The sequence below is a fragment of the Bos indicus genome, chromosome 24, assembly GCF_029378745.1.
Source record: "Bos indicus isolate NIAB-ARS_2022 breed Sahiwal x Tharparkar chromosome 24, NIAB-ARS_B.indTharparkar_mat_pri_1.0, whole genome shotgun sequence".
Classification (NCBI taxonomy): domain Eukaryota; kingdom Metazoa; phylum Chordata; class Mammalia; order Artiodactyla; family Bovidae; genus Bos; species Bos indicus.
Genome location: NC_091783.1, coordinates 31892235 through 31916372, shown reverse-complemented (window position 1 = coordinate 31916372; position 24138 = coordinate 31892235). Strand labels below are relative to the sequence as shown.

The 24138-nt window shown below is 37.8% G+C and overlaps 1 protein-coding gene across 5 annotated transcripts in view; it reads right to left on the bottom strand.

Annotated features, from left to right (window-relative positions):
* Positions 1-24138, bottom strand: part of ZNF521 (zinc finger protein 521) — a 312190-nt gene that overhangs the window by 129818 nt on the left and 158234 nt on the right. For 4 of the 5 annotated variants that reach the window (XM_019986858.2, XM_019986855.2, XM_070778797.1 and 1 more), the window contains one exon: positions 12149-12233. In XM_019986858.2, the coding sequence (XP_019842417.2) occupies positions 12149-12233 (85 nt within the window). The remainder of the gene's footprint in view (positions 1-12148; positions 12234-24138) is intronic. The other variant, XM_019986857.2, reaches the window with a different exon arrangement.

The following is a 24138-nucleotide window of genomic DNA, read 5'->3' as shown; positions in this document are numbered from 1 at the left end:
AATCCCAACAGCACTTTGATTTAACAGTGACAAAATGAAAGCCAGGTCGAACCCTTAATCCAAAGAATGTGAACTGATTTAGGTATTTTTGTAGGTGTGAATCTCTTGAACTCATTTTTACCATGTTACCCACACTTCATTTAGATAATATGCCACGCTACAACTGCCTCAAGTTCTGTAACATCATTTTTACTTATGTGCTGCAAAAATGTCTTCAAATCCCATTTGAATAGATGGCAGGGTTATGAGGGAACCTTTACTAAATATTTAACAGCACTATTGGCTTATTAAATACTATAATGTGAGAGCCATGAAAGCATGATATACAGTGCTTGCCTTTTTTCTAAAACTTAATGCTTCTGCTCATTTTGAACACTCTGCAAGCCCATTCATCAGCAGAACTGATGCATTTTAAAAAGTCCTCATTTACTAGCAGATAAATGTGGTTAGAGAGCCTTTTTAGAGGAGAAATGACTGGAAACCTATTTGGTTTTACTGTACAAAATTTGCTTTGCTCTGGCCTAGCAGAAAAGAAACCTCACAAAACATTTAAAAGCCTATTTTGAAAGAGCATGCAAAGCAACACAGTTGGAAATAAAAGAAAGTAGGGGGTATTTTCAATTCACAGGAATATACATACACGAAAAAAAGGCAATAGATTTACAAACAGCTGATCAAATACATATATTCATCTAGTCTGGAAACAGTATTTCAAATGCACATCATATAATGAGATTGTCCACTGAAACGTTGCTTTTGACTATGACATTGTTGGCAGGTAATTTCTTTTGCAACTATTCATAATTGCATTAAAAAACAGGTTAATACAATTTTTGCCTTTAGCTTGTTAAGATATTTTAAACTAAAACTATGCTTTTTTAAAAAAAAAAAAAAAGTTGATCAGAAATTGTATAGCCTGTTGCAGTGGGTAGAAAGTAAGAATTCTCTCTGAAAAGATATTTCTGTTCACATACAGATATGCTATAGCCTAAAGAACACCCATTGCCACTGGAGTCTGCAGAGTGAGCATGTATCCTGTAAACACTAACAGTGATCGTCTGTCCTCCCCAGTTCTCAGTGGAGAGTCTTGCTTTGGAGAATGTCTTGCGGTGACTTACTAAATTCAGGCTATTTCAATTAGTATTACTGCACATTAAAAATTAATTGCATTACTGAGTGGATTAAGGTTTAAATTTCAATTCTACAGTATGTGCATGAGAAATGACAGCTCAAAATCAATGCCCCTTGGCCCGCAATCGGAAGGGTGTATACTTGAACAGCGCGGGCCTGGCGTCACTGGCTGAGCCATTTTAAAAGACTTGATAGTTCAATTGAAGGTGTGTCAGCTCTAATTCTACATTTTAGTTTGAATGCTGCACAGCAGCCCTGCCTTATAAAAAGAAAAACAACAAGAGTTGCCCTAACCATTTGGAAAAACAAATGGACACAGGTACTAAAATTATGACAGCAGAGGGGTTAAACTGTCACCCCAAATTTACAAAGAATAACTCAAGCTAAAACCTTGTTCATAGCTCTGTTTAATAAGAACACGGGATCTTTGACTTAAATCCACACTATTTTCTATCAGTTACTGAGTGACAGTGGTTGGTCAGGGTCAGGAAACAGGCTATTTTGTAAAGTATGTGCGTGCTCAGTTAGTCATGTCCGACTCTTTTGCAATCCCATGTACTGCAGCCCTCCGGGCTCCTCTCTCCATGGGATTTTCCAGGCAAGAATACTGGAGTAGGTTGCCATTTCCCTCTCCAGGGGATCTTCCCGACCCAGGGATCGAACCTGTGTCTCCAGCACTGGCAGGCAGATTCTTTACCACTAAGCCACCTGGGAAGCCCCTATTTTGTAAAGAGATAATACTAATATGTACAATACTCATAATAACTTTATTCAGTGTTTTAAGGAAGCTCAAGAAGATACAGAAAATACCAATCTTTCCCTAAACAGTGATCCTGCATAAGCTCCCTCGGTAAATTATTAAATCTTTCTGGGGGGAAGGGTCAAATGAATTGATCATCCTGAGGGTAAATTTATAACATCTAGATGAGGCGTATGAAAAGAAATGGGTCACTTTTATTCACAGCAATGTGTCTTCTAAGAAGATGAAGATGAGGAACATTATGAACAGGATCAACAGGGTAATGCAGCATCAATAAGGTCCCTCCAAGCCACCCAGGGTACCTGGGGTTGGAACTGAACGGTGATCGGTATGGGCTGAGAGAAAAAACACGCTGCCTGCAGTGTTCCTTAAGATCCCCTCTGTGTTGCACCGGTGGCCAAGAGCAAGTTCACCGGCAAGAGAGTAAAGGAGATGGGAAGTAATAATAACAATAAAAAGAATAATTAGGTGCAAATGGACCCTAAGGTGTAGTAGTGATCCCCGTGCAACAATCACCCTTCACTGCAATTTACTGATGTGGCTTCATTACAATACAGCATATAAAGGGGCAACGTACCATGTGGACTCTTTGAAAGCTGTGTGGTTTGAAGCAGCACACGCCACCCTAGCAGGCGCTGCTCGGGGAGCTAGGTCAGATTGGGCAAAAGTGAAATTCCCTGCAAAAAAAATTAAATAGAGATGCAACATGTGTACAGCATGGTGATATATGGGGGGAGGGTGGGGTAAGAGGATAAAAGGTTAGCAGGGAAAGGTGTTTCCTTTGTGAACTATTAAAGGCATTTCAAATTAATCTGAATTAAAACATCCTTTGAAGAGGTAACAACTTGTGGCTCTGTTAAAAGGAAAAGATAAAGGATGTGATGTTTCCTGTTTGGGAAAGAGAAACCAGCCCTGTTTCCTATTCTGATTCTCCATGAAATGAACTTAAACCGTGCTCTTAGGTGAACTTCAGCACTGTGCGTTCAGGTTACTATTATTTAAAAGGAGAACATGACTGGCTTTTCCCATTCTGGCCTGCTTCAGCTGAAGGTCTTAGTTTTCAGCCAGTGCTCAGAAGATGCCGAAGCAATGTGTTAAGGGGAAAAAAAGAGATTCTTTCCTCACCAAGGATCATTGAGTATGTCATTGGTTAATTCTTGTTCTATGCTCCTCATTAGCATGACTCTCAAGTTTCTGGTTATCATATCCGAAATATTAAGACATAATAACTACGAAGGTGCAGATAATTGGATATTAACCAGAACATACTTGACTGGGCAGGAGGTAGGGCCCTGCTTAAACTAATCCTGAAATATATTAATCACCAATTAATGAAAGGGTTTCGAATTCATTTTCTATTACAGAACACCTCCGAGTATCTAAGCTTTTTCTAACAAAATGACTTGGAATAACAAGGTAGAAATAAGGAATACGGCCATCTGATGGTAGCTTGAATTAATTCTTCACAGCCTGTTGACAGGTAATCATGAAAACTACAGTTCAAGCCTTGATTACAGTTATGAAGCCTGATGGGAAGAAGTGGGGACAATTTCCAGTGTTCAGTGGCTTTGGTTTCAATTCCAAATTTATTCCTTTCAATGGCAGAGCCATGGCTAAATATTTCAGCAGAGAGCTGTCATAATATTGTCTGAGTCTTTCAGCCTAGGCAGACCTTGAGCCCTCCAAGCTCACAACAGATGTACTCTTAAAATAAAACCAATTAATGGGAGCCTGAGAGGTCTAGCAAAGGCATGCTTTGTACATAGTAAACAGGAAGTAGTAAGAAGCTGATGAATATATTGCAGGATTAAAAACCTTGACTAAGCAGTGATCGAAAAGTCACCACCACGTAGATGGAAATAAAGTAATGCTGAGAAAAGAAAATAGAAAAAAAAAAAAAAAAGAAGAAGAAGAAGAAGAAGAAAGAAAACAGGAGGAGAACCATAGAGAGAAGGGAAGTCAGTGGTTATAAAACCCCCTACTAAGCTTCCCAGAAAATCTTCTGCACCTATTTCACTGAGTTAGAGAAATGGCTACCAAAACGCCATTCACCTTTAAAAAATCTTCTCAGGACATTATTCTCACAAACAGATTCTCATATCTTTTCCTATGTAAAACTGTGGCTCCCAGATTCTCTGAAAAAAAGACTTACACATTTTTACATCAGAGAAAATAAGGTGTTTGGCTGAATGCAACCTAAGTCAGGGACTGAAATAATGCCGTCTCTCCATTTTCCCTGCCTTGAGTCACTTGACGTGATGAACCTCGTAAGAAAACTGTCATCTCAGAGTTTTCTTTTTACTTCTGTTGTGGGTTGAATTTAATTTTAATAGTGGTTAAATAAGGACTCACGGCGGATGAACTAAGATACAGAGGCAAGTGGGCCCTTTTATCAACAATTTTGCCACAGAAATACACAAACATTTCAATGGCTCTTCATTAGCAAACAAATCAACAAGTGATATTTTAATGCCTGACTTTATTCCATCTCTGTGGGGACTGTAGTTGAGAGTGTGATGTACAGTACAGAGAAAAGAATCATCAGCCACAGCGTCCCAGGGCTCTCTCCATTGAGGACTTCGCAGCCTCCGCTTAAAGAGTGCATTTAATTGACTGATAGACAGTAGCTTCTTTGTTCACAGAAGACAGCGAAGTAATGGCAGCTTGAAAATCGTACCATCTACAGGGTCTCCTGAGACTAGTAACAGGGGGATATGTGTCAGGAATAAATAAATAATCTAATTATTAAGCCACTTCCTGTCAAGTTAACTCCAATTTGTTGGCTTTTGAAGGCAACAAAACGAGGCATTTTTCCTCATTATGCTTCTCTTTTTATACCAGTGGTAATCACAGGCGGATTAAAGGGTGCCTGATTGCTTTTCTTTTTTTTTTTTTGTCAAGGAACTGAGAAGCAGCCAACAGTACAGAAAAACAGAGTTGGGGTTAGAAGAAATTTCATGCTTGTCTCCTTTCCAGCTCCCTAACAGCCCACACGGCTGCCCCATACAGAGCCGCCAGCTGTACAGCAAATGTGTACCCTCCAACTGAGGCCTACCGGGCCACAGGCGCCATTCTGAGAGCTGTGAGATACCTTGCAATCTTGGCAGGTAGCTGCTGCTGTCATCGGCATAATTCTAAAGGTGACCTAGGAAGCTCATCAGCTCACCAAATGCAACAATATGAGCCACTCAAGTTCAACACCCACTCTCCACATTCCTTTGTTTACTTGCTAGGAATGGCCCCGTGACCAGGAAATCACCTATGGAAATAGGTCATCAGCTACCTTTTCTCTTTATGCGTCTGAACTGATCCTGCGGAATTAGGTCACAATGCTTATGCATATCTGGGCCTGTGTGTGTGTGTGTGTGAGTGTGTGTATGTAGGATCCCTCTATTTATCTTTGGTGGATGACTGTACCTGCCTTCCATTCAGAAATGTTTTGCAAACTTCATGCAGAAGCAGACAATCACCCCTATTTGATAATCAACATATCTAATGGAGAGTGGACGGGTATGCCCTGAGGCATATTCTCCAGCAAGTCAAAGTGTGTTAGTCACTCAGTCGTGTCTGACTCTTTGTGACCCTATGAACTGTAGCCCGCCAGGCTCCTCTGTCCATGGGATTTCCCAGGCAAGAATACTGGAGTGGGTTGCCATTCCCTTCTCCAGGGGATCTTCCCGACCCAGGGATCGAACCTGGGACTTCTGCATCGCCTGCAGATTCTTTACCACCTGAGCCTCCAGGAAAGTCAAAGGAGAGGACAAAACTAGAGCCAGGAGCCCCACCAGCATGTCTCAGACAGTCACACAGAACTTTCCATCTGGCACAGACCCTGCCCAGTGTCTCTGTACAGAGCCTAGGAAGGCAGGCTGGCATCTCCATAATTCTGCTTGGGAACAACATTCTTATGAGGTCTCTTTTAGGACCACGTGTTCTAAAAAGGAACAAGAAACTGCATCTTTCATCTGTCGGTGGGCTTAGTGAAAACCCCCAGCCTCAGGGAAAATGAACATGACGAGAAATGTCTGAGAAGCTTTCTTAAGGGCTTATAAGTTAGAAACTCCACTAACCACCAGTATTTTTCACTCTTGTAAATTAAAGCTGCTAGATGCAGGCTAAAACACAAAACAAGGGTTAACGTTCTGATGTGTCTTTTAATAGCTTAACACTGACATAAGAGAGAGGCCTCAAAGATTTCTTGAAAAGTGGGTTCAGAAATAAGAATCCAAAGAATCAAGATGAGCTCTTGAAAACTGGATCTTATTCCAAAAAAAAATTTTTTTAAGGTCTTTTTGATTTTGTATTAAACTGTCTTTGTTTTTAGGAAGGCTGATGGTATGAGAAGCTTGGTCATTTCCTGTGTCCCCACTTTGCACTTGTTCAACGGTGTAGCTGCGTTCTATTTATGCCTGTGTATGTCCTTTCTGAATATATCTTGAATTTTTGTTAAATTGCGCAGATAATTAAACCCTCTTCATATTTACAGTCTGCTTCATTGGTACCATGAATTCTGTTTTCAGTTACTGTCTGCGGATTCCCTCTCTGAACGATTTCATACGAAGCAATAACACTTCATTTTACATAAGTTTTATCTGATGTCCCCATACAGAGCTGCCAGCTGTACGGCAAATGTGCGGTTCTCAAACTGAGGCCTGCCGGGCCACAGGCGCCGTGTGGAGAGCTGCGAGGCACCTTGCTGTCACTGGCAAGCTTTCTTTGCCATCGCTGTGACCATCACTCCACACTGCACACAACTTAAAATCATCTGATTATTAGAATTTGTGGCCCACACTCCATTTTATCCTTTATTTAAATCTATCCCCAGATCACACATTTGTTTAAATGTTTTGGCTGGTTTACAAATCATGCCGCCATCTGCACAGTAGGTGTGACACCATTTTTTTAGACAAAAGTTACGTGGCAAACAAAGATAAAGTCATTTGAAATGCTTTGGTGTTTGTTATTCTGCCGGGCTCACTTGGACCAACTCGAAGAAATAAATAGAATTATCTGTGTAAATCGATGAACATCTATGAAAAACAACACCCAGCAGAATGCTGAGCTTGCTCCATTACCTACGTTAATATCATGACAGCTGAGGAGAGATGACCTGGCCCACTTCTCATCTCTCCTGTACAGATGGCTATTAAAGAGAAAGTATCCCTTTTGTATGGTCCATGTAGAAACCCTTTATGGGCTTTTCAAATAAGCCAGCATTGCCCACATGAGGGTAGCTTTCTGTTACCATTAAACTGCCCAGATTTCATCTTTTTTAATCCAGCTCTTGATGAAATTAGCCAGTATTTCAACATATTTAACACCAAATGCTTATTTCTTAATTCCCTGAGTTTTGTAAGCAATCAACTGAAGATGACTTAAAAAAATTCAATAGTCTTCTCATTTAGAACTCATGTAAACTCCAGAGAACTTATGGACTTTGAGCTCTTAGGATAGTGCAGGTAGACACACATACATAAACACCGACCCATATACGCATTGTTGTAGATCCACCATAATCATGTTTTTTAAAAAGCAGCCAATGAGAGCTGAGCATTTAAAGAGCAACATGGCTCTTAATCTTCCTATGCAGAGATACGTACCTTTGGATATTTCCCCTTCAGACACATAAAATCCCAAACCACTACAAACCTCAAAATATTGGTTTTAGTCTATTCTAAAGCAAGAGCACTCAGGCTGGAATGTTTCAGAAGTGATGTTGAATATCACAAAACTAACGAAGATTAGTCACATAGCACACCATCTACTAAAGAAACAGAAGGAAAAGGATGCCATTTGTGACCTTGGGCATCAAGCAAATTTGAGAATATATGAATGTCACTTGCCACAAGCACAGACAGAAATCTCAGCACACTGTACATGCATTTTTTCTGCCTTAATATCAGTGATTTATATCACATGGAACAAAATACATAGGGTGGGTATTGTCCTGCGTGCACTACAGAAAGCTTGAATCCTTTCCTTGATATTTAAAAATTGTAACTATTCATAAAGCATGGAGTATTAGAGATCTGAATAAAAATAGTCAATATCTATGCATCCACGTTTTTATATTAGCTGTCGTTTATAGTCCCTAATTCTAGTTTTGCTTCACTAAGAGATAAATACATTTACTGCTTCCAATGCACCAAGTGTCACCCTGACCCATCTGGGACACATCTGTTACTGACTATTTGTTGATTTCCCCCCTTTTTTTTTCCACAAGAGTATTCTCTGCCACCTTAGCTACAATTTTTCTATTCCAACTGGTCTTTCTGATCATACAAAAAATAAACTTAAGTAATCATTTCTGTGCCAATTTTAAATAATTCTTAGGTAAATGGTTTATGCTCATTCCCTTCATATTCTTCATCCAAGAACTTTGAAAGCAAGGGCTGGAAATGGCTATGCTATACCCTGGCCACTTGTCCTCCAAAGGCTATGACCGTAGCAATCAATTCCACGGATAATGGTATTTCTCCCCTTTGATCATTTCTTTGTCAAGCTGACTGGCCTTCGATGGTGAGCTTGCTGCTGGTTGTCTACCACCAGCCGCTCGCAATTTGCTCACTCTGTTTCATGAGACAGTTGTTTCTGGCTGTTTGGAACACATTGGTCTCTTTGGGGATTTATGCGCTAGTTGCAATGCCAACCTCCGTAGTGATAGAAATTTCTTTCGAACTAAAATAGATAATTAGAGGCTGGTAATTATTGGTCAAGAATTATCAGAGTGAAAAAAATTAAGCTTCTCATAAATAGTTCTTGGCAATGTCATCTCTTTATATTATTGCATGCCTAACAGCCCTTTATTCAGAGCACTTACAAATTTACTCTACTGCTGTTGAGCCTCATAATTTTATATGAGGCAATCCCTTTGCTGGGTGAAACACATTTACATTCTCTGGTCTCATCACTATCTGTGCTAATCCATACGAAATAATAATAATAATAATAGAAATATCAAAGGGGAGAAAGCAATAAATATTTATTGTGCTGATAGAAGGAGACGAGTGAATAATGAATTAAAGGACACAGTACACAATGGCTTCTTTCTGCATTCTCAGGTCAAAAACCAGAGTAAACTATGGGAAAGAAACAAAGGAAGACAAGAAAAAATTTTCATCTGTGCAGACTTTAAAAGAGGGAAATCTTTCCCCCAGGAAAGCTGTTAACGTATTTTGTAGCTCTTGGGCGGGGGGGGGGGGGGTGGTGTATGTGTGTGTGTTTAAAGAAGAGAAACCTCTAAATAGTCGCTGGTCTGATTTCTTATTGAAACTGTGTCAAAATGCGATCGAGAGTGAGGTTTTCTTTTTTCCTTAATAGACATAAGTCAAATCCCAAATGCATGTTTATTGAGTAATTATTCCTGCAACTCAAAGCACGTGTCCACACCTCACTGCAAAACGGCACTTCGGCACAGCATCTCCAGTGTATACCTGGTAGAAACACTGATGGGTTTCCTTTCACAAATGTCCCTGGCCAATAGTCTGAGACCAGCACATCCAGAAAGAAGCGTGGAGGTTCCCTGACATTGAAACTGCATTAAAACATGTGTGCTACGTGGAAGCAAATGCAAATGACTTGGTCAAAGAAGGACTTTAAAGTCACACCTCATTGGGTCATCTGCACACCCTGTTTTCCATCAGGTGACATAATTTCTCCTCCAGACTGATTGAAATGGAAAACAAAATCTGTAAAAACACTATAGGCCCTCTTAACAAAAAGAGTAAGAGGCTTTTCAGATAGCCTCTAATCCCTCTTCCTTGCTAAATATCCAGTTGAGATTATTTTTTGATTAGACAAAAAAAGATATACAGATACACAACCTAAAAATACCTACCCTCGATGGAGGTATTTTAGCCAACAGAATCATGCTGCCTGCCTCATTTGAAAAACTAAGCATCACACTGGGATTTTAAAAAGGGATATCTTAGCCTTTGTGACATCCTCCCGGTACACATTCTCTCTCTCTAGATACTAACAATGCAGAGAGGAAGAAATGTAAGGACTTGGATACATGGTCAACAGATATAACAATTAAATGGCTACTATTCTTTTGTTTAGGTCTCAAGTGTAAGAGAATTACATATTTTATTATTAAAAAATAGCGTGAATATTAACTACCTAGGCCCTCTGTGAAAAGGAATTGAATTTTCTTCTCTGATGGAAGGTGAATTGTTAAACGTTCAGATCCCAAGAGGAGGTGAGTGTCATATTAATCCACCATAAGGTAGAGGCGGGGAAGATTTGGGAAAGCACTAATGATGCAAGGAATATTAAGGGAAATACCAAATGAAAGGTATAAAGCAATTTTAAAAAAGGACCAGGCCAAACCAATGAACATTTTGGACAAATGATACTAAAATAAAAAATTCTTCTCATGCTCAGCATTCCATTCAGATTCTACTTGGCAAAAGAACATTAATAATGTGTTGAAAATATATTCCATTTGTTCAGCTGGGCCCTGGGATAAATAATAAATCCAGAACCAAAAACAAGTTTACAAAGAATAAAACTAATCAGAAGCACAATGTTTCACTAAGTTTTCCATAAGCTGCAAAGTTCCAAGAAATATTTTCACTAACACCCTTGTAAAACTGTGGCCTAATGCAGAATCATGACTGACTGCCACCAGTAAGCTCTACTCAAGAAATAAAGGGATGGAAAATATTAACACTCATATTTGGAAAGAAGAATTCATTTTTTCTAACCCATGTGTTTCCCCCCATGCCAGTCCATTTTGAAAGTTTACATAGAGTATTTTTTGGAATCCAAAATAGAAAGGAAAACATAAGAAACATTTCAGTCTCTCTTACATGTTCTCATTATCTTCTGAACACTCAGTAAAACTGTCAATGTTATTCTGGCACTTTTAAGAGTATTTCCATTTAATGTGGAAGAAAATTACTAATAATATTAGTACTTATATCTGGAAAATATAGATAAAAAGTAACCAATATTTTAGCCGTTAGGTATAAGCTGTATATTGTATAATTAAACGCTTAGTCTTTTGTAAACTATAATCCTGCTAAAGACCATCATTTGAAAACTATAAAGCAAATCCTACTGAAAACCTATTAATAAAGTTTCCAACATACTTTTGACTTCATCTTCATTAATAGCTACAAAGTCATTAGAAATTTCGTTATTTTTGGAGCAACCTTTCTACTGCACCCTCTTAGAATGCAGCTGATTAGGTGTGTGATAAAACTTGTTTACCCCTGAAAAGGAGTTCAGAGTCTAAAATGCTGAATTTTCTTTCCTTTCTTAGAATTTGATAGACGGAGAGCATGAGGTTGATCAGACTTTTGAAATACCATATCACAATAATTTATGATATTATAAAATACCATGAAAGCAGTATGAAATTAAAAAAAAACTCACATCATGTAAAAACACAAATGAGGGACAAAAATAGTATAAAGTAATAGCAACTGTCATTTTACTAGTAGAAAAAGATCTGCTTGATAAAGTTTAATTGACTGGTAAAATTCTTAGTGTTATTACTAAGTGCTTATCAAATTAAAACATAGGAGGTAACCCCAGAGGAATTAAGGGATAATGGGACAATAAGAGTAAGTGAAAAAATTATCCTTTTAGCTCTAGCCCATGTAAAAAATGCAAAATCCCTGAAAACACAGGCTTAGAGTTACCTTAGAGATCTTTACCCGAACTGCTTTTATAAAAATCTGCATAAAATTTGGTGGGGAATAAAAAATGATGACTGAATTCTTTACATGATCTTTACGATCATGATTATTTCCAGGCTGTTGAAACCATACATATAAAATTATTTTATGGCAATTTAAATTATTTATGTTTCCCTATCACAAAAACTCACCACTTTAGATTTGGATACAAAGATGCTTAAGCAACACACAGCAGTGCCATTACCATAATAACTTCTGAAATTAAAACCTGTCTAAAACTCTATGGAAAGCTAACATCCAGTTCATTAACCATTCCTGTTAGTTTTCAATAATGCAAAAATGATTAGAAGTTTAATTTGTTAATCACCTGTGTTTTGACTGGCAGTAGATATATAATCCTCTGCAGAAGTCTAAACTAGCCCTTGCAGAAAATAAAATGTGCTAATGCCTTATCAGGCCTAATAATAGTAATAAAAAAATCAATCATGCCTAGGTAAATGATTGATGGCTGAACAATTAATTCATCTTTAACTCTGTTTAATTATATAGGCATTGATGTACACAAGGAAGAGGAAAATCTATCTGTAAGAAGCTTTGGAGTGTCACTTACCAATCATGTGATTTGCAACGTGCACCTGAATATCCCATTCATTGTAGAAAACCATCTGACACTTGATGCACTGATAGGTCTTCTTCTGAGAAAACAAGTACAAACAGAATTACTTAGACACATGCATCTTTTAATTTTTTTCTTAAAAAAACAACAACAAAAAAAACAACCCTACCTGGTCACAGAATTTTCCTGAGACCATGGTCTTACATATGTTGTTAAATAAATGTCTGTAGGGCTACTTGGGCAAAATTCTGTGAGTTCCCTACTATGACCCATGGCTTGATCCGAACATTATGTTTTTCGTTGCAAACAGTTGGAAGAAATGAAGACACATAATTACAGTACAATACATGTTTAAAGATTCCTACATTATAAAAACAGAAGTTGGTATTGAAAATACATGTAAAGCGTGGCTGAGTTTCAGAAACCTGTGTCTTTGATGATCAGGCACACTTTCATTCTGAACAACATAACTGCAGGGTTGCTTCGAGATACCCATACAAAACAGCCAGTAAGTGAAGATTCACAAAATCTAGCTAGGAGATTTAGAGACGATAATTTTTAGCTGAAGTATGAAATTTAGATGATGTTTCAGAAGTTGCTGAACACTAGCATTTAAATACTTATCTCCTATAAAGAAATCATGTCATATCGAACATTCTAACACCGTTTCATCACTACACAAAAGTCTTGTGAATAGACAGAACAGTATTACAATTCTTGTATCATAAATAAAGAAACTGAGGTCCAGGGAAGTAGAATAATGTGCCTAATGTCACAGTGCCTTACAGCTGGTAATAGAAATAAGTTCTCTCTTCTTCCCCCAAACTTTAAACTTTCTGTTTTGTATTGGGGTACAGCCGATTAACAATGTTGTGGTTGTTTTAGGTGATCAGTGAAGGGACTCAGTCATACATATATATGCATCCATGCTCCCCCAAATCCCCCCTCCCATCTAGGCTGGCACATAACATTGATCAGAGTTCCATGTGCTATACAGTAGGTCTTTGTTGGTTATCCATTTTAAATATAGCAATGTGTACATGACCTTCCTGAAGTCCCCAACTGTCTCTTCCTCCTGACAACCATAAGTTTGTTTCTTAAGAAAAACCCTGACAATCACCAAGGAGGATTTACTGCGCTGAGCTGTAAATGTGAGTCTCTTTCTGTTTTGTAAGTTCATTTGTATAATTTCTTTTTAGATTCCACCTAAAAGGGATGTCATATGATATTTATCCTTCTCTATCTGACTTACTTCATTCAGTATGACACTCTTCAGGAAAAAAATTCTCAATTCTAAAAGTAGGGCTCTTTGATAAAGGCAGCCTTTACGATTTCTCATCTTTATCTCTGTGTCCCCTATACGGCTTAGTACATATTAGACGAATTCAATAAGTAAAGTATTGCTTTTAAGTCTTCCAGAACACAGTTATATAATTGCCTTTATGATGAAACCTGATAGTTACAACTAAAAACCACCTTGGAAAACAAAAATAAAGCATTATGAAATATCCATTTGAAACTCTCCCAAAAGTGAGAAAATGACATTTGTAAAATCACATCAATGACAGTTTGTTAAGGCGTTCTAACAGAATTACCACTTCATCAGCAGTCATATAAAATTGCTTTACTAATGATAGCAATAGAAAATATCAGCCTGTCAACTGCAATTAATTTTAAAGAACTCAACAAAATCAAAGTTAAGCAAAAAAAAAAAAAAAAAAAAACCAAAACAGTAGCATCCTTTTACTAGCAGTTAAAATGATAAATGTTTTTAATGTAAAGTTTTAATTATTTTCTCTTAACATAGTATTTGCTTCTGCGTCAGAGGATGGTATTCCTTGAACGACACAGAAGTGCAGGCTGATTTCCAGCAGAAGCTTTCTACATAATCTAACAAGCTTTGTACATTAGGCATGTTGTGAATTGAGTGCGCTGGGTCTAAATTTAACACGGACTTGAAAAACCCTGACAATCACCAAGGAAGATTTACTGCACTGAGCTGTTTACAAGATGCTTTTGATGGTGACATATAGAGCAACATGTGTTGTGTAAATAACATTGCTCCCTTTTTTAACAATATTTCCCTTTAGAACTAGTTAGAAAATATTTCTTACTCCCAGATGACCTACATTATATATTGTTTATTAGCATACTTCCAGCATCATTCCTGATATGTGACCTTGCTGAAAAACAAAGAAACATAAACTTAATGGCTAGTCTTTTCTCTTGTTAGCACAGTAAAACATACAATATGTCGAAAACCGTCTCCAAAAATGATGACTGATGAATATGTTGGTGGAATATACGAGGGCTTTTTTTTCTCTTGGTCTAATAATAAAGAATAAAATCACTTGACAAGCCCAAATAATAAAATACCAGCACTTACTACTGCCTTCAAAATGAACTGACACATTGGAAGATCTATGTATACCAGTTTTCTTTATCATTGAAAGAAAATGCTTTTGTCGCTACTACTGATAATTCAAATACTAATTCTACTCTGAAGACAATATCTAAACTGTTACTTTATATTCTTATTAAGAGAGTCATATTCTGATGTACAAGCTCCTAAATTTGGGACTAGGTGGAGTTAAGAATTTAATGTGATCAAAAACATGGTCTTAAAATGCTATAACTTAAACTTCATCTTGTCATACATCTCATATCTCCTAAATAAAAAGCAGTGATACACAAATTTGGATGTGCTGTGGTTTTCTTTTTAAAGCTTTTGTATAAAATTCTTTTTTTTCCCCTTGGTTTGGGATTGACATGCACACAGTGCTATGTTTAAAATGGATAACTAATAAGACCTACTGTAACAGCACAGGTAACTCTGCTCGATATAATGCAACAACCTAAATTGGAAAAGAATTTGAAAAAGAATAGATATGTGTATATGAATAACTGAATTACTTTGCTGTACACGTTAAATTAACACACCAGTGTTAATCACCTATACTCCCATATAAAATAAGAAGTTAAAAAAATAATAAAATCTACTTAAAAATAACAGACATAAAAAATAGCCTATACAGACCACTAAAAAGTAAAATTCATTTTTACCCTCAAATTTTTAAACTAATTTAAAAATGACCTTTAAAACATTCCTTATTATAATTATAGACTCTTATTCCTTTTTATAATCATAGACTTGTATTCCTTATTATAATTATAAAATATATAATTATAATTATAGCAAAATATTTGAGAGAGCCCTGCCTTTATACTCTCTGTAAGTAAAGTGACTGTAACCTCTGGAAGTGTTGGTTCATGCCCTTGGAGGTAAAGCCACTGCAGCTCTGTACAGCTGAGTTTATGAAAGAATTCTTCCTCGTTCTCAGCCCAAACCGACTTTTCTGCTACTTTGACTCGATGGTCCTAAGTTCAGGCTCTGCAGCTATAAAGACCAAGTTGAATTTCTTGTCAAAAGTCACAGTTACAGGAACCCCTTTGCAGACTGAAAATAGAGGTTTGGTTTAAGAAATGCTTTAAGCAACTTTCACCAGCCTTGTTATTTTCTTCCACGTCAGTTTTTCAATAAATAGAGCTCTAAATCAAGCACAATCCTCCAGGGACTCCCTGACCCCTGAAAAGTAAAGAAGGACTGTTTTCTCCAGTAGGACAAATGCTTCCATCTATACGGGCTTCCCTCGTGGCTCAGACGGTACAGAATCTGCCTGCAATGCGGGAGACCTGGGTTCAATCCCTGGGTCGGGAAGAAGAAAATAGAATTCCACTCCAGTATTCTTGCCTGGAGAATTCTATGGACACAGGAGCCTGGTGGGCTATAGTCCATAGGGTCTCAAAAGAGTCAGACATCACTGGGTGACTAACACTTCCATCTATATAGAGGACAACTAAAGAAAGTCAAGTGAGATCATTTCTTTTAAAAGCAGATAAAAGTAGAAACAGAACTTCCATTGTTTGGGCTCCAGATTGGCCTTTATCAACGCTTAAGTTGTCAATTTACTTGAAATGCTAATTCAGTACAATTTTTAAAAGAGACTTTTTTTTCATTAGCCTTTTTTTAATGTGCTACTTGGGAGTGGAGTTGTCATCTCCTGATTGTTCTCTTTTGTTTTCTGATACTGATAGATGTAATTATCAAGGATACAACTTTTTCCCAGCACCTCATTATTTTTGATTGATTTTGAGAACAATTTAAATGTGCCTTTTTGACATTCTTGTTTTCAGTGATACTCTGGTTAAGGTACTCAGAGACTTTGAGAAAAGAGCATCTCATAAATTAAAAAAAAAAATGATTAGGATCTCTAATAATGTATACTTAAAAAAAAACACATTATTCTGATTAACCTCCCTCCCCATTCAATCTATATTCCATTAGGACTTAGGCTTCACATTTAGCCTCATCAAATTAAAAAAAAATTATACTTTGTCGTTGTAATTGCTTTGATTTTTTTAAAACAAAACACTAAGTATTAAAAACCATCAATGAATCCATAGTAATCCTCCAAAACAAAAGGAAAAAAAAATCTCAGCTGCTGCCATTGAAGAGACACTTACACAAATCTCTTGTTCTGAAAATTGACAATAAAGTCACAGAAGCATCATGATTTTTTAGGAGGAAGTGTAGTTCATGCTTTTTTGATGAGGGAAAGCTTTTCTTTCCCAAAGGCTGACAGTAAGAGATGACAAAATTAGAAATCCACTATTTTGCAATGCCAATAAAATGGTCCAGGATAATTATTAGAGTGTTAGTGGCTCAGTTGTGTCTGACTCTTGGCGACCCATGGACTATAGCCCACCAGGCTCCCCTGTCCATCGGATTTCCCCAGACAAGAATATTGGAGTGAGCTGCCATTCCCTTCTCTAGGGAATCTTTCTGAACCAGGGATCAAAACCCAGGTCTCCTGCATTGCAGGCAGACTCTTTACTGTCTGAGCCACCAGGGAAGCTCATTAATGGATGCTAAAATCTTGAGGAGAAAGGTTTTTCTGAGAGACACATTTCTCATCCTTTGACAACAGCAAACAGAAAGGGGTATGTCCCTTCACAGTGACTTATCTGGTGGTACTCTCTATAATCAAACTAGTTAGCTTACAACTACGAATAGTGGACATTACGTCTCTCTCAATGTGATACAATATGAAGTATAATACATCATAATAAAGTATTCCTATCTAAAACATATGTGCGTGTGCTAAATCACTTCAGTCCTGTCTGACTCTTTGAGACGCTATTGATCATAGCCCACCAGGCTCCTCTGTCCATGGGATTCTCCAGGCAAGAACACTGGAGTGGGTTGCCATGCCCTCCTCCAGGGGATCTTCCTGATTCAGGGATCGAACCCGTGTCTCTCACATCTCGTGCATTGGCAGGTAGGTTCTTTACCACTAGAGCCACTTGGGAAGCCCCTACATGAATCTAATTAAGCCATTAGATGAAATATCCAATTTTCAGGAAATGCAGGGAGAGAGGAACAAGTGTTTCTTTGCAGAAAAAAATTTACGCAAATCCAGAACAGTCTTCAAAACAAAAAATACACTAGGCCAGTTATCTTCAAGAAGTTAATGTGTAAGGGAGAACAAAACTGGAAAGACTGTTCTCAAATAAAACAGAGAAAAGTGACAGCAATAAATGTAGTTCAAGGTGAATGCAATGTGTAGTTTCTGATTTAGGTTGAAAACATATAGAAAGATTTGGGGGGAAATTGAGGAAATATGAATCTCAGCTGGTTATTAGACAATATTGGGGGATTACTATGTTAACTTTCTCCATGTACTAATGGTATTACGATTATATGGGTAAATGTCCTTTTTATTAAGAGATGCAAACTGAATGTTTAGACATGAAATGGCATGATGTTTGCAATTTACTTTCAATAGATCCAGAAAAAGAGCATATATGGTCACATATAGATAAATATGGCTAAATGTCAACAATTATTAAATCTAGGTGCATGTATGAGCATTTTCATAATAACAAGCAGGAATAAATGTATAGGGTAATTCATAATATGTAGTTCTATCAACATTAAACCTCATCCCCACTGTTCACTTTATATTCCTACACGTGGCACACACTAAAAATAATTTGTGCTTAGTTGTTACAAATAGCTTTGTGAACATTTTTGTATTGTTTGGAGGGATTTTTCTGTTTTTGTTTTTTTTTTTTTTAAACAAATCTAACATATAAATACTAAGAGGCAAGAACCATTGTTGATAATCATTTCTGTAGTAAAGTAGTAATTTCTTACAATTGAATTATAAGCTTCCCAGGTGGTGCTAATGGTAAAGAACCAGCCTCCAATGCAGGAGACATAAGGGACATGGGTTCAGTCTCTGGGTTGGGAAGATCCCTGGAGGAGGGTATGGCAACCCACTCCAATATTCTTGCCTGCAGAATACCATGGACAGAGGAGCCTGGCGGGCTATGGTCCATAGGGTCTCAAAGAGTCAGACACAACTGAAGTGACTTAGCATGCATGCATTCAAAATTGAATCATGTTTTACAACCTGTAAAAACTCTTACGGGTGAAAATCACTAGCAACAAAACTGTGAAAATAAAGGAGGGATTATTACGCTCATTCACAGATTAAATGACAACTCATGAAGACTGTGAATACCATAACCAAGGACAAAATTCTTACCCTGGCTCCCACCCACTGGGTTTTAACACAGTTTAATCTCTGACATGATCATGGCATGATCATCATGATCCCTGAACCAAACTAAGATCATGGCATCTGGTCCCATCACTTCATGGCAAATAGATGGGAAAACAGAGGGAACAGTGGCAGACTTTATTTTGGGGGGTTCCAAAATCCCAGGGACAGGGGAGTCTGGTGGGCTGCCATCTATGGGGTCACACAGAGTTGGACATGACTGAAGTGACTTAGCAGCATTTTGCTGCTGCTGCAAAATCACTGCAGATGGTGACTGCAGCCATGAAATTAAAAGACGCTTGCTCCTTGGAAGAAAAGTTATGACCAACCTAGACAGCATATTAGAATACAGAGACATTACTTTGCCAAAAAAGGTCTGTCTAGTCAAGGCTATGGTTTTTCCAGTAGTCATGTATGGATGTGAGAGTTGGGCTATAAAGAAAGCTGAGTGCCAAAGAATTGATGCTTTTGAATTGTGGTGTTGGAGAAGACTCTTGAGAGTCTCTTAGACTGCAAGGAGATCCTACCAGTCCATCCTAAAGGAAATCAGTCCTGAATATTCATTGGAAGGATTGATGTTGAAGCTGAAACTCCAAATACTTTGGCCACCTGATGTGAAGAACTGACTCATTTGAAAAGACCCTGATGCTGGAGAGGTTGAAGGCGGGAGGAGAAGGGGACGACAGAGGATGAGATGGTTGGATGGCATCACCTACATGATGGACATGAGTTTGAGTAGGCTCCGGGAGTTGGTGATGGACAGGGAAGCCTGGCATACTGCAGTCCATGGAGTCACAAAGAGTTGCACAAGACTGAATGACTGAACTGAACTGAACTGAAACTCTGATCATTTGCAGGCAGTTTTAAAATTGCATTTTAGATACATTTTGAAAGAAAGTTCTTAGAATTGTTTAGTGCTTTGAAAGTGAAAGTGGCTCAGTTGTGTCTGACTCTACAGTCCATGGGGTTCTTGAGGCCAGAATACTGGAGTGAGTAGCCTTTCCCTTCTCCAGGGGATCTTCCTAACCCAAGGATCGAACCCTGGTCTCCCACACTGCAGGCAGATTCCTTACCAGCTGAGCCACAGGGAAGCCGAAGAATACTGGAGAGGGTAGCCTATCCCTTCTCCAGCGGATCTGCCAAACCCAGGAATCCAACCGGGGTCTCCTGCATTGCAGGTGGATTCTTTACCAGCTGAGCTTTGTGCTTTGGTCCCTGACAATACCAATGATGGCATGAGACTTGCTGATGACACTCAGTGAACAATTTCTAGCCAGTTTTTACTAGTCCCAGACTCTTGACCAAGGTCAATGGAACAGAACTGGCTCCTCAAAGTTCCCAAGATTTTCTTTTGTGTTCATTGACTTGAAGTTTTATTGTCATATTTTCAACTGTATACTTATCTGTCCTGCTCAACACTGAAAGAACAATTTCAACCTGAGCGTTCAGGTGTGTCTCCAATCCTAAAATTTTTTATTGATCATTTCTTCAGTTTTTACGTATCTCTCACACATTCTCCTTTCACTTCCACTGGCAGTCCTGGTAGACATAGATCTGCAGCCTCCCAGTCTATCCTGCAAGTATCTTAACTATTTTTTCATGCATATCGGCTGTCTTCTTATTCCGATCTATGTGATTTTCTCTGTACTTTCTCTAACCATTGGCTCTTTCTTCACTGGTACTCAGTCTAGAGTTTATCCCGTCTGCAAGAGCTTTTATTTCGATTAACATTTGTCATTTCTAACATTTCTAATTTTAAACACAAGTGCTCTTTAAAAAAAAATTCTACTTGGATTTGCTCCAAAATTTGTCACTCTTTTGAGTGAAAATCATACTTTTGTTTATCTTTCTGAGCTTCGAAACGTACTTATTTCAAAGTCTTTGTCAGACTGTTCCATATAATTAATTTCTTCTGGAGTAGAATCTTGGTCTCATAGCAGTTGGGTTTTATTTGTTTGTCTGCTTTACTACATGAATCTAATGAATCACTCACATATTTTGGAATCTTGGTTCAAAGCCCATTTGCAGTGAAAGATTTTTTTATGTGCTCATTCCTCCCTTTCTAGTAGATTTGCCATTGCTTCTACTTGGCCATCCAGGCTACCAGACCAGGCTAGGTCACACAGGGGCATTTCCTGTGTATCTGTTGTGCTACAGGGGTGTGACAGGGCCAGCATACGGCTAATTCAGTTTTAAGTCACAAACTGTATCTCTCTTTCTGCCCCTTTAATTCTCCAGCTCAGAAGCCCGAGATTCACACACTGATCAACAACAGAACAGTTCTTCTAGTTTCCTGTCATGAAGAATGAATTTTCTCCCCAAGCCCTGCTCTAAAAAAGTAGCCGGTGTGGCTTTGTCCCATAGGTAACAAGAACCCTAATTAACCTTCTCGTTTCAGGAATGGAGTTCAGCAGACCCTCTGGCTTTAACCCGGATAACTGCTTGGTTTTTAAATTTGGTTCTCAGATCTCAAAGGTAGATAATTGTTTTGAACTTGACTAAATCCATTTGGTTTTCTCCCTTTATATTTTGTCTATCATTGTATGTGGTCTGAGCATCAAAGCATGAAGTTACAGAACTATCTTTCAAGGACATTTCACAGCCTGTCTATGTCACCATTCCAAACTTTGGTGGTGGCTATCATGGAAGAATTAGTCTCAAACTCAGTCGGAACCCCCTGAAATTAAGATGTGCCCAATGATGCTATAAAATACTCATTCCAAATAAACTCAGCAGTCTTAGTAGGAAAGCAACTTTAGGATCCTCTTTCTGCAATTAGTTACTATGCAGTGGCTTCATCATTTCGCTGTGTGACAAATCATTTAATGGCCCCAAGTCTTAGTTTCCTTCCCTGTAAATTAAAAATAATAAAACTCACATTTAGAGTTGATGTGAGAAGCAAGTAAGAACTATATAAAAGTGCTTAGTACCATGCCTACCATGTAGCATGTCTGCATTAAATAGAACTACCTTTATTACTCTTTACTTGACAGGTTATTATGGGGATGGAATGGAATACCTGATGAGCTGTATGGCATAACAAAGTTGCTTGTCAAAGATTATTTCTCACTCTTATGTGGACTTGAAAACTGCACTGAAATTTCTTTAGGGCTTCCCTGCTGGCTCATTGGTAAAGAATCCACCTGTCAATGCAGGAGACATGGGTTCAATCCCTGGTCCAGGAAGAACCCACATGCCACAGAGCAAATAAGCCTGGGTGCCATAACTATTGAACCCGTGCTCTGGAGCCTGAGAGCCACAACTACTGAAGCCTGAAGGCCCTAGAGCCCGTGCTCAGCACCAAGAGAAGCCGCTACAGTGAGAAGCCCACACGCTGCAACTAGAGGCTGGCCCCACTTGCTGCAGTGAAGACCCAGCACAGCCAAACAAGCAAAGAAAAAGGTAAAAATTCTCCCTTAAACTAGAATGCAGTAATTTAGATTGTATCACAGTTATCAAGGGTTAAACAAATGTTTATAAAATAAAATGTCAGAAATTAATAGCATGAAGAATGTCCCAAGTTGGTGACAGGGTTGTGGGTGGGAAGGAAGAGGAGGACCTGTAGAACATGTAAAAAAGATTCAACCTCACTCGTGGAAAAAAAAGCTGTTTTCAAGGACTATAGCAATACGCATTACCATTCTAAGAACAGATATATTACACATGAGACATATTTAAGATGAGTGGCACTTTTATTCGGCAGTATTTTGCTGGCAAGCAAGTGGATATTATATGTGAGTGAAAATAATGTACCTTCAGCTTTCCACAGATACTTAATACTTCAGATATTTTACTAATTTAGTTTGGTCATTTTCCAAGTAATTCTGAATTTGTGTGAAAATAAGTCACTGAACAGAGAGGGGGGAAATGAGTAAAGTGGAATGAAAGCTACTAATCATGAAAAGTTCACCCAAATAATTAATTTTAAAATGCCAGGATCAATTTTCTATTGTGTGTTTTTATGGTGGTTAAAAGGAAGACATTACAGATGTAGTTAATGTCTAGATATTAAAGACTGTATAAAACTTTACAGAATGTCTGACTTTGCTAAGAGCTTAATAACCAAGAGATACGCAACTTGATTCCTAAACTCAAGGAGAAAAGAACACACTCAAAGATTAAACTGCTACAAGGATTTTGCTCACCTAACATAGTAAAGCGGTTCAGGACCAAGTACCAGTCAATGTTGGCAAAGAGAAGGCAGTGGAAACATACCAGATAAGAATGGGTTAATATGGTCTACAAGCGTTAGAAAAAGCTCCCTAAGAAAGAAAAGATTTCACCTGAAGTCTAAAATGGAAATAACTTCCTTGAATTCAGAACTGATACAAAAATGTCTACTACATGCCAAGCAAGTTGCTCACAGTCTGTTGCGGGTATTTGGTGGAATAAGAAAGGTAATTCAGAACAGAATAAGGACTAAAGAAGACTGCTCTGGACAGGAAAATAAAATGATAGAGACAACGATTAGTCAGAAAGAATCTGGAGAAAGATTTCTGTTTTAAATGACTCAGAAAAATGCAATTAAAAAAAATTATAGAGAAATTTTGCACAGGCACATGTGGTATAAGAAAAATATATTTAAGAATATTTACTGTACAAATAAAACCCAAAACTCCATGAAGACATGTCTAAGCTACTCCCAACTCTGAAATCAAGGGGTAAAAAAGAACCATTTTTTCAGCTCTTCTTGGATTCTCTCTGAAAATTAGATAAAATAACATTAAAATACTTTTAAAGGTATCATCAATAGTCAAAAAACAGGAAATAATTAAATCTGCAAAAAAAAAAAACAAACCCTGTTTTTTCTTATGTTCTATGAATTATACTAAATTTCATGGAAGGAATTTATTACCTTTAGGTTCATGAAGAATTATTTTATTTTCTCATTTGAAATAAACTGTCTCCTAACAAATTTCCTCAGAGATTTGTTTTTTTATGCTCTTGAACTTGATGTCTAACATTAAAAACTGAATTTAAGCCTAAATTTCCCTTGGAAAGGGATGCTTTATTAGACTTACTTATTCATTCTAGTTCTCCAATTTCTCCTGATTCAGATAACTGAAGTCTCTTCCAAGGGACCTAGCGTATTTCCTCTACTAAAAGATCTTCATCTAAATGATCTTATTTAATGTTACAGATTCAGCTGCAGTTTATTTCTATGCCATTGTAAACTGACCTGAATTAGTCTCCTATAATGTTATCCATAAAGTGAACACTCAATAAATTTTGTTCACTGTTCAATGGACAATCTTAAGAGGTGTCGCACATTCATGATTTTCGTTCCTAAGGTTCTACTTTTGTCTGTTTCTGCTGGCAAATCTCTCTTCTACCTTACACAGTACCAGAAATCAGTGA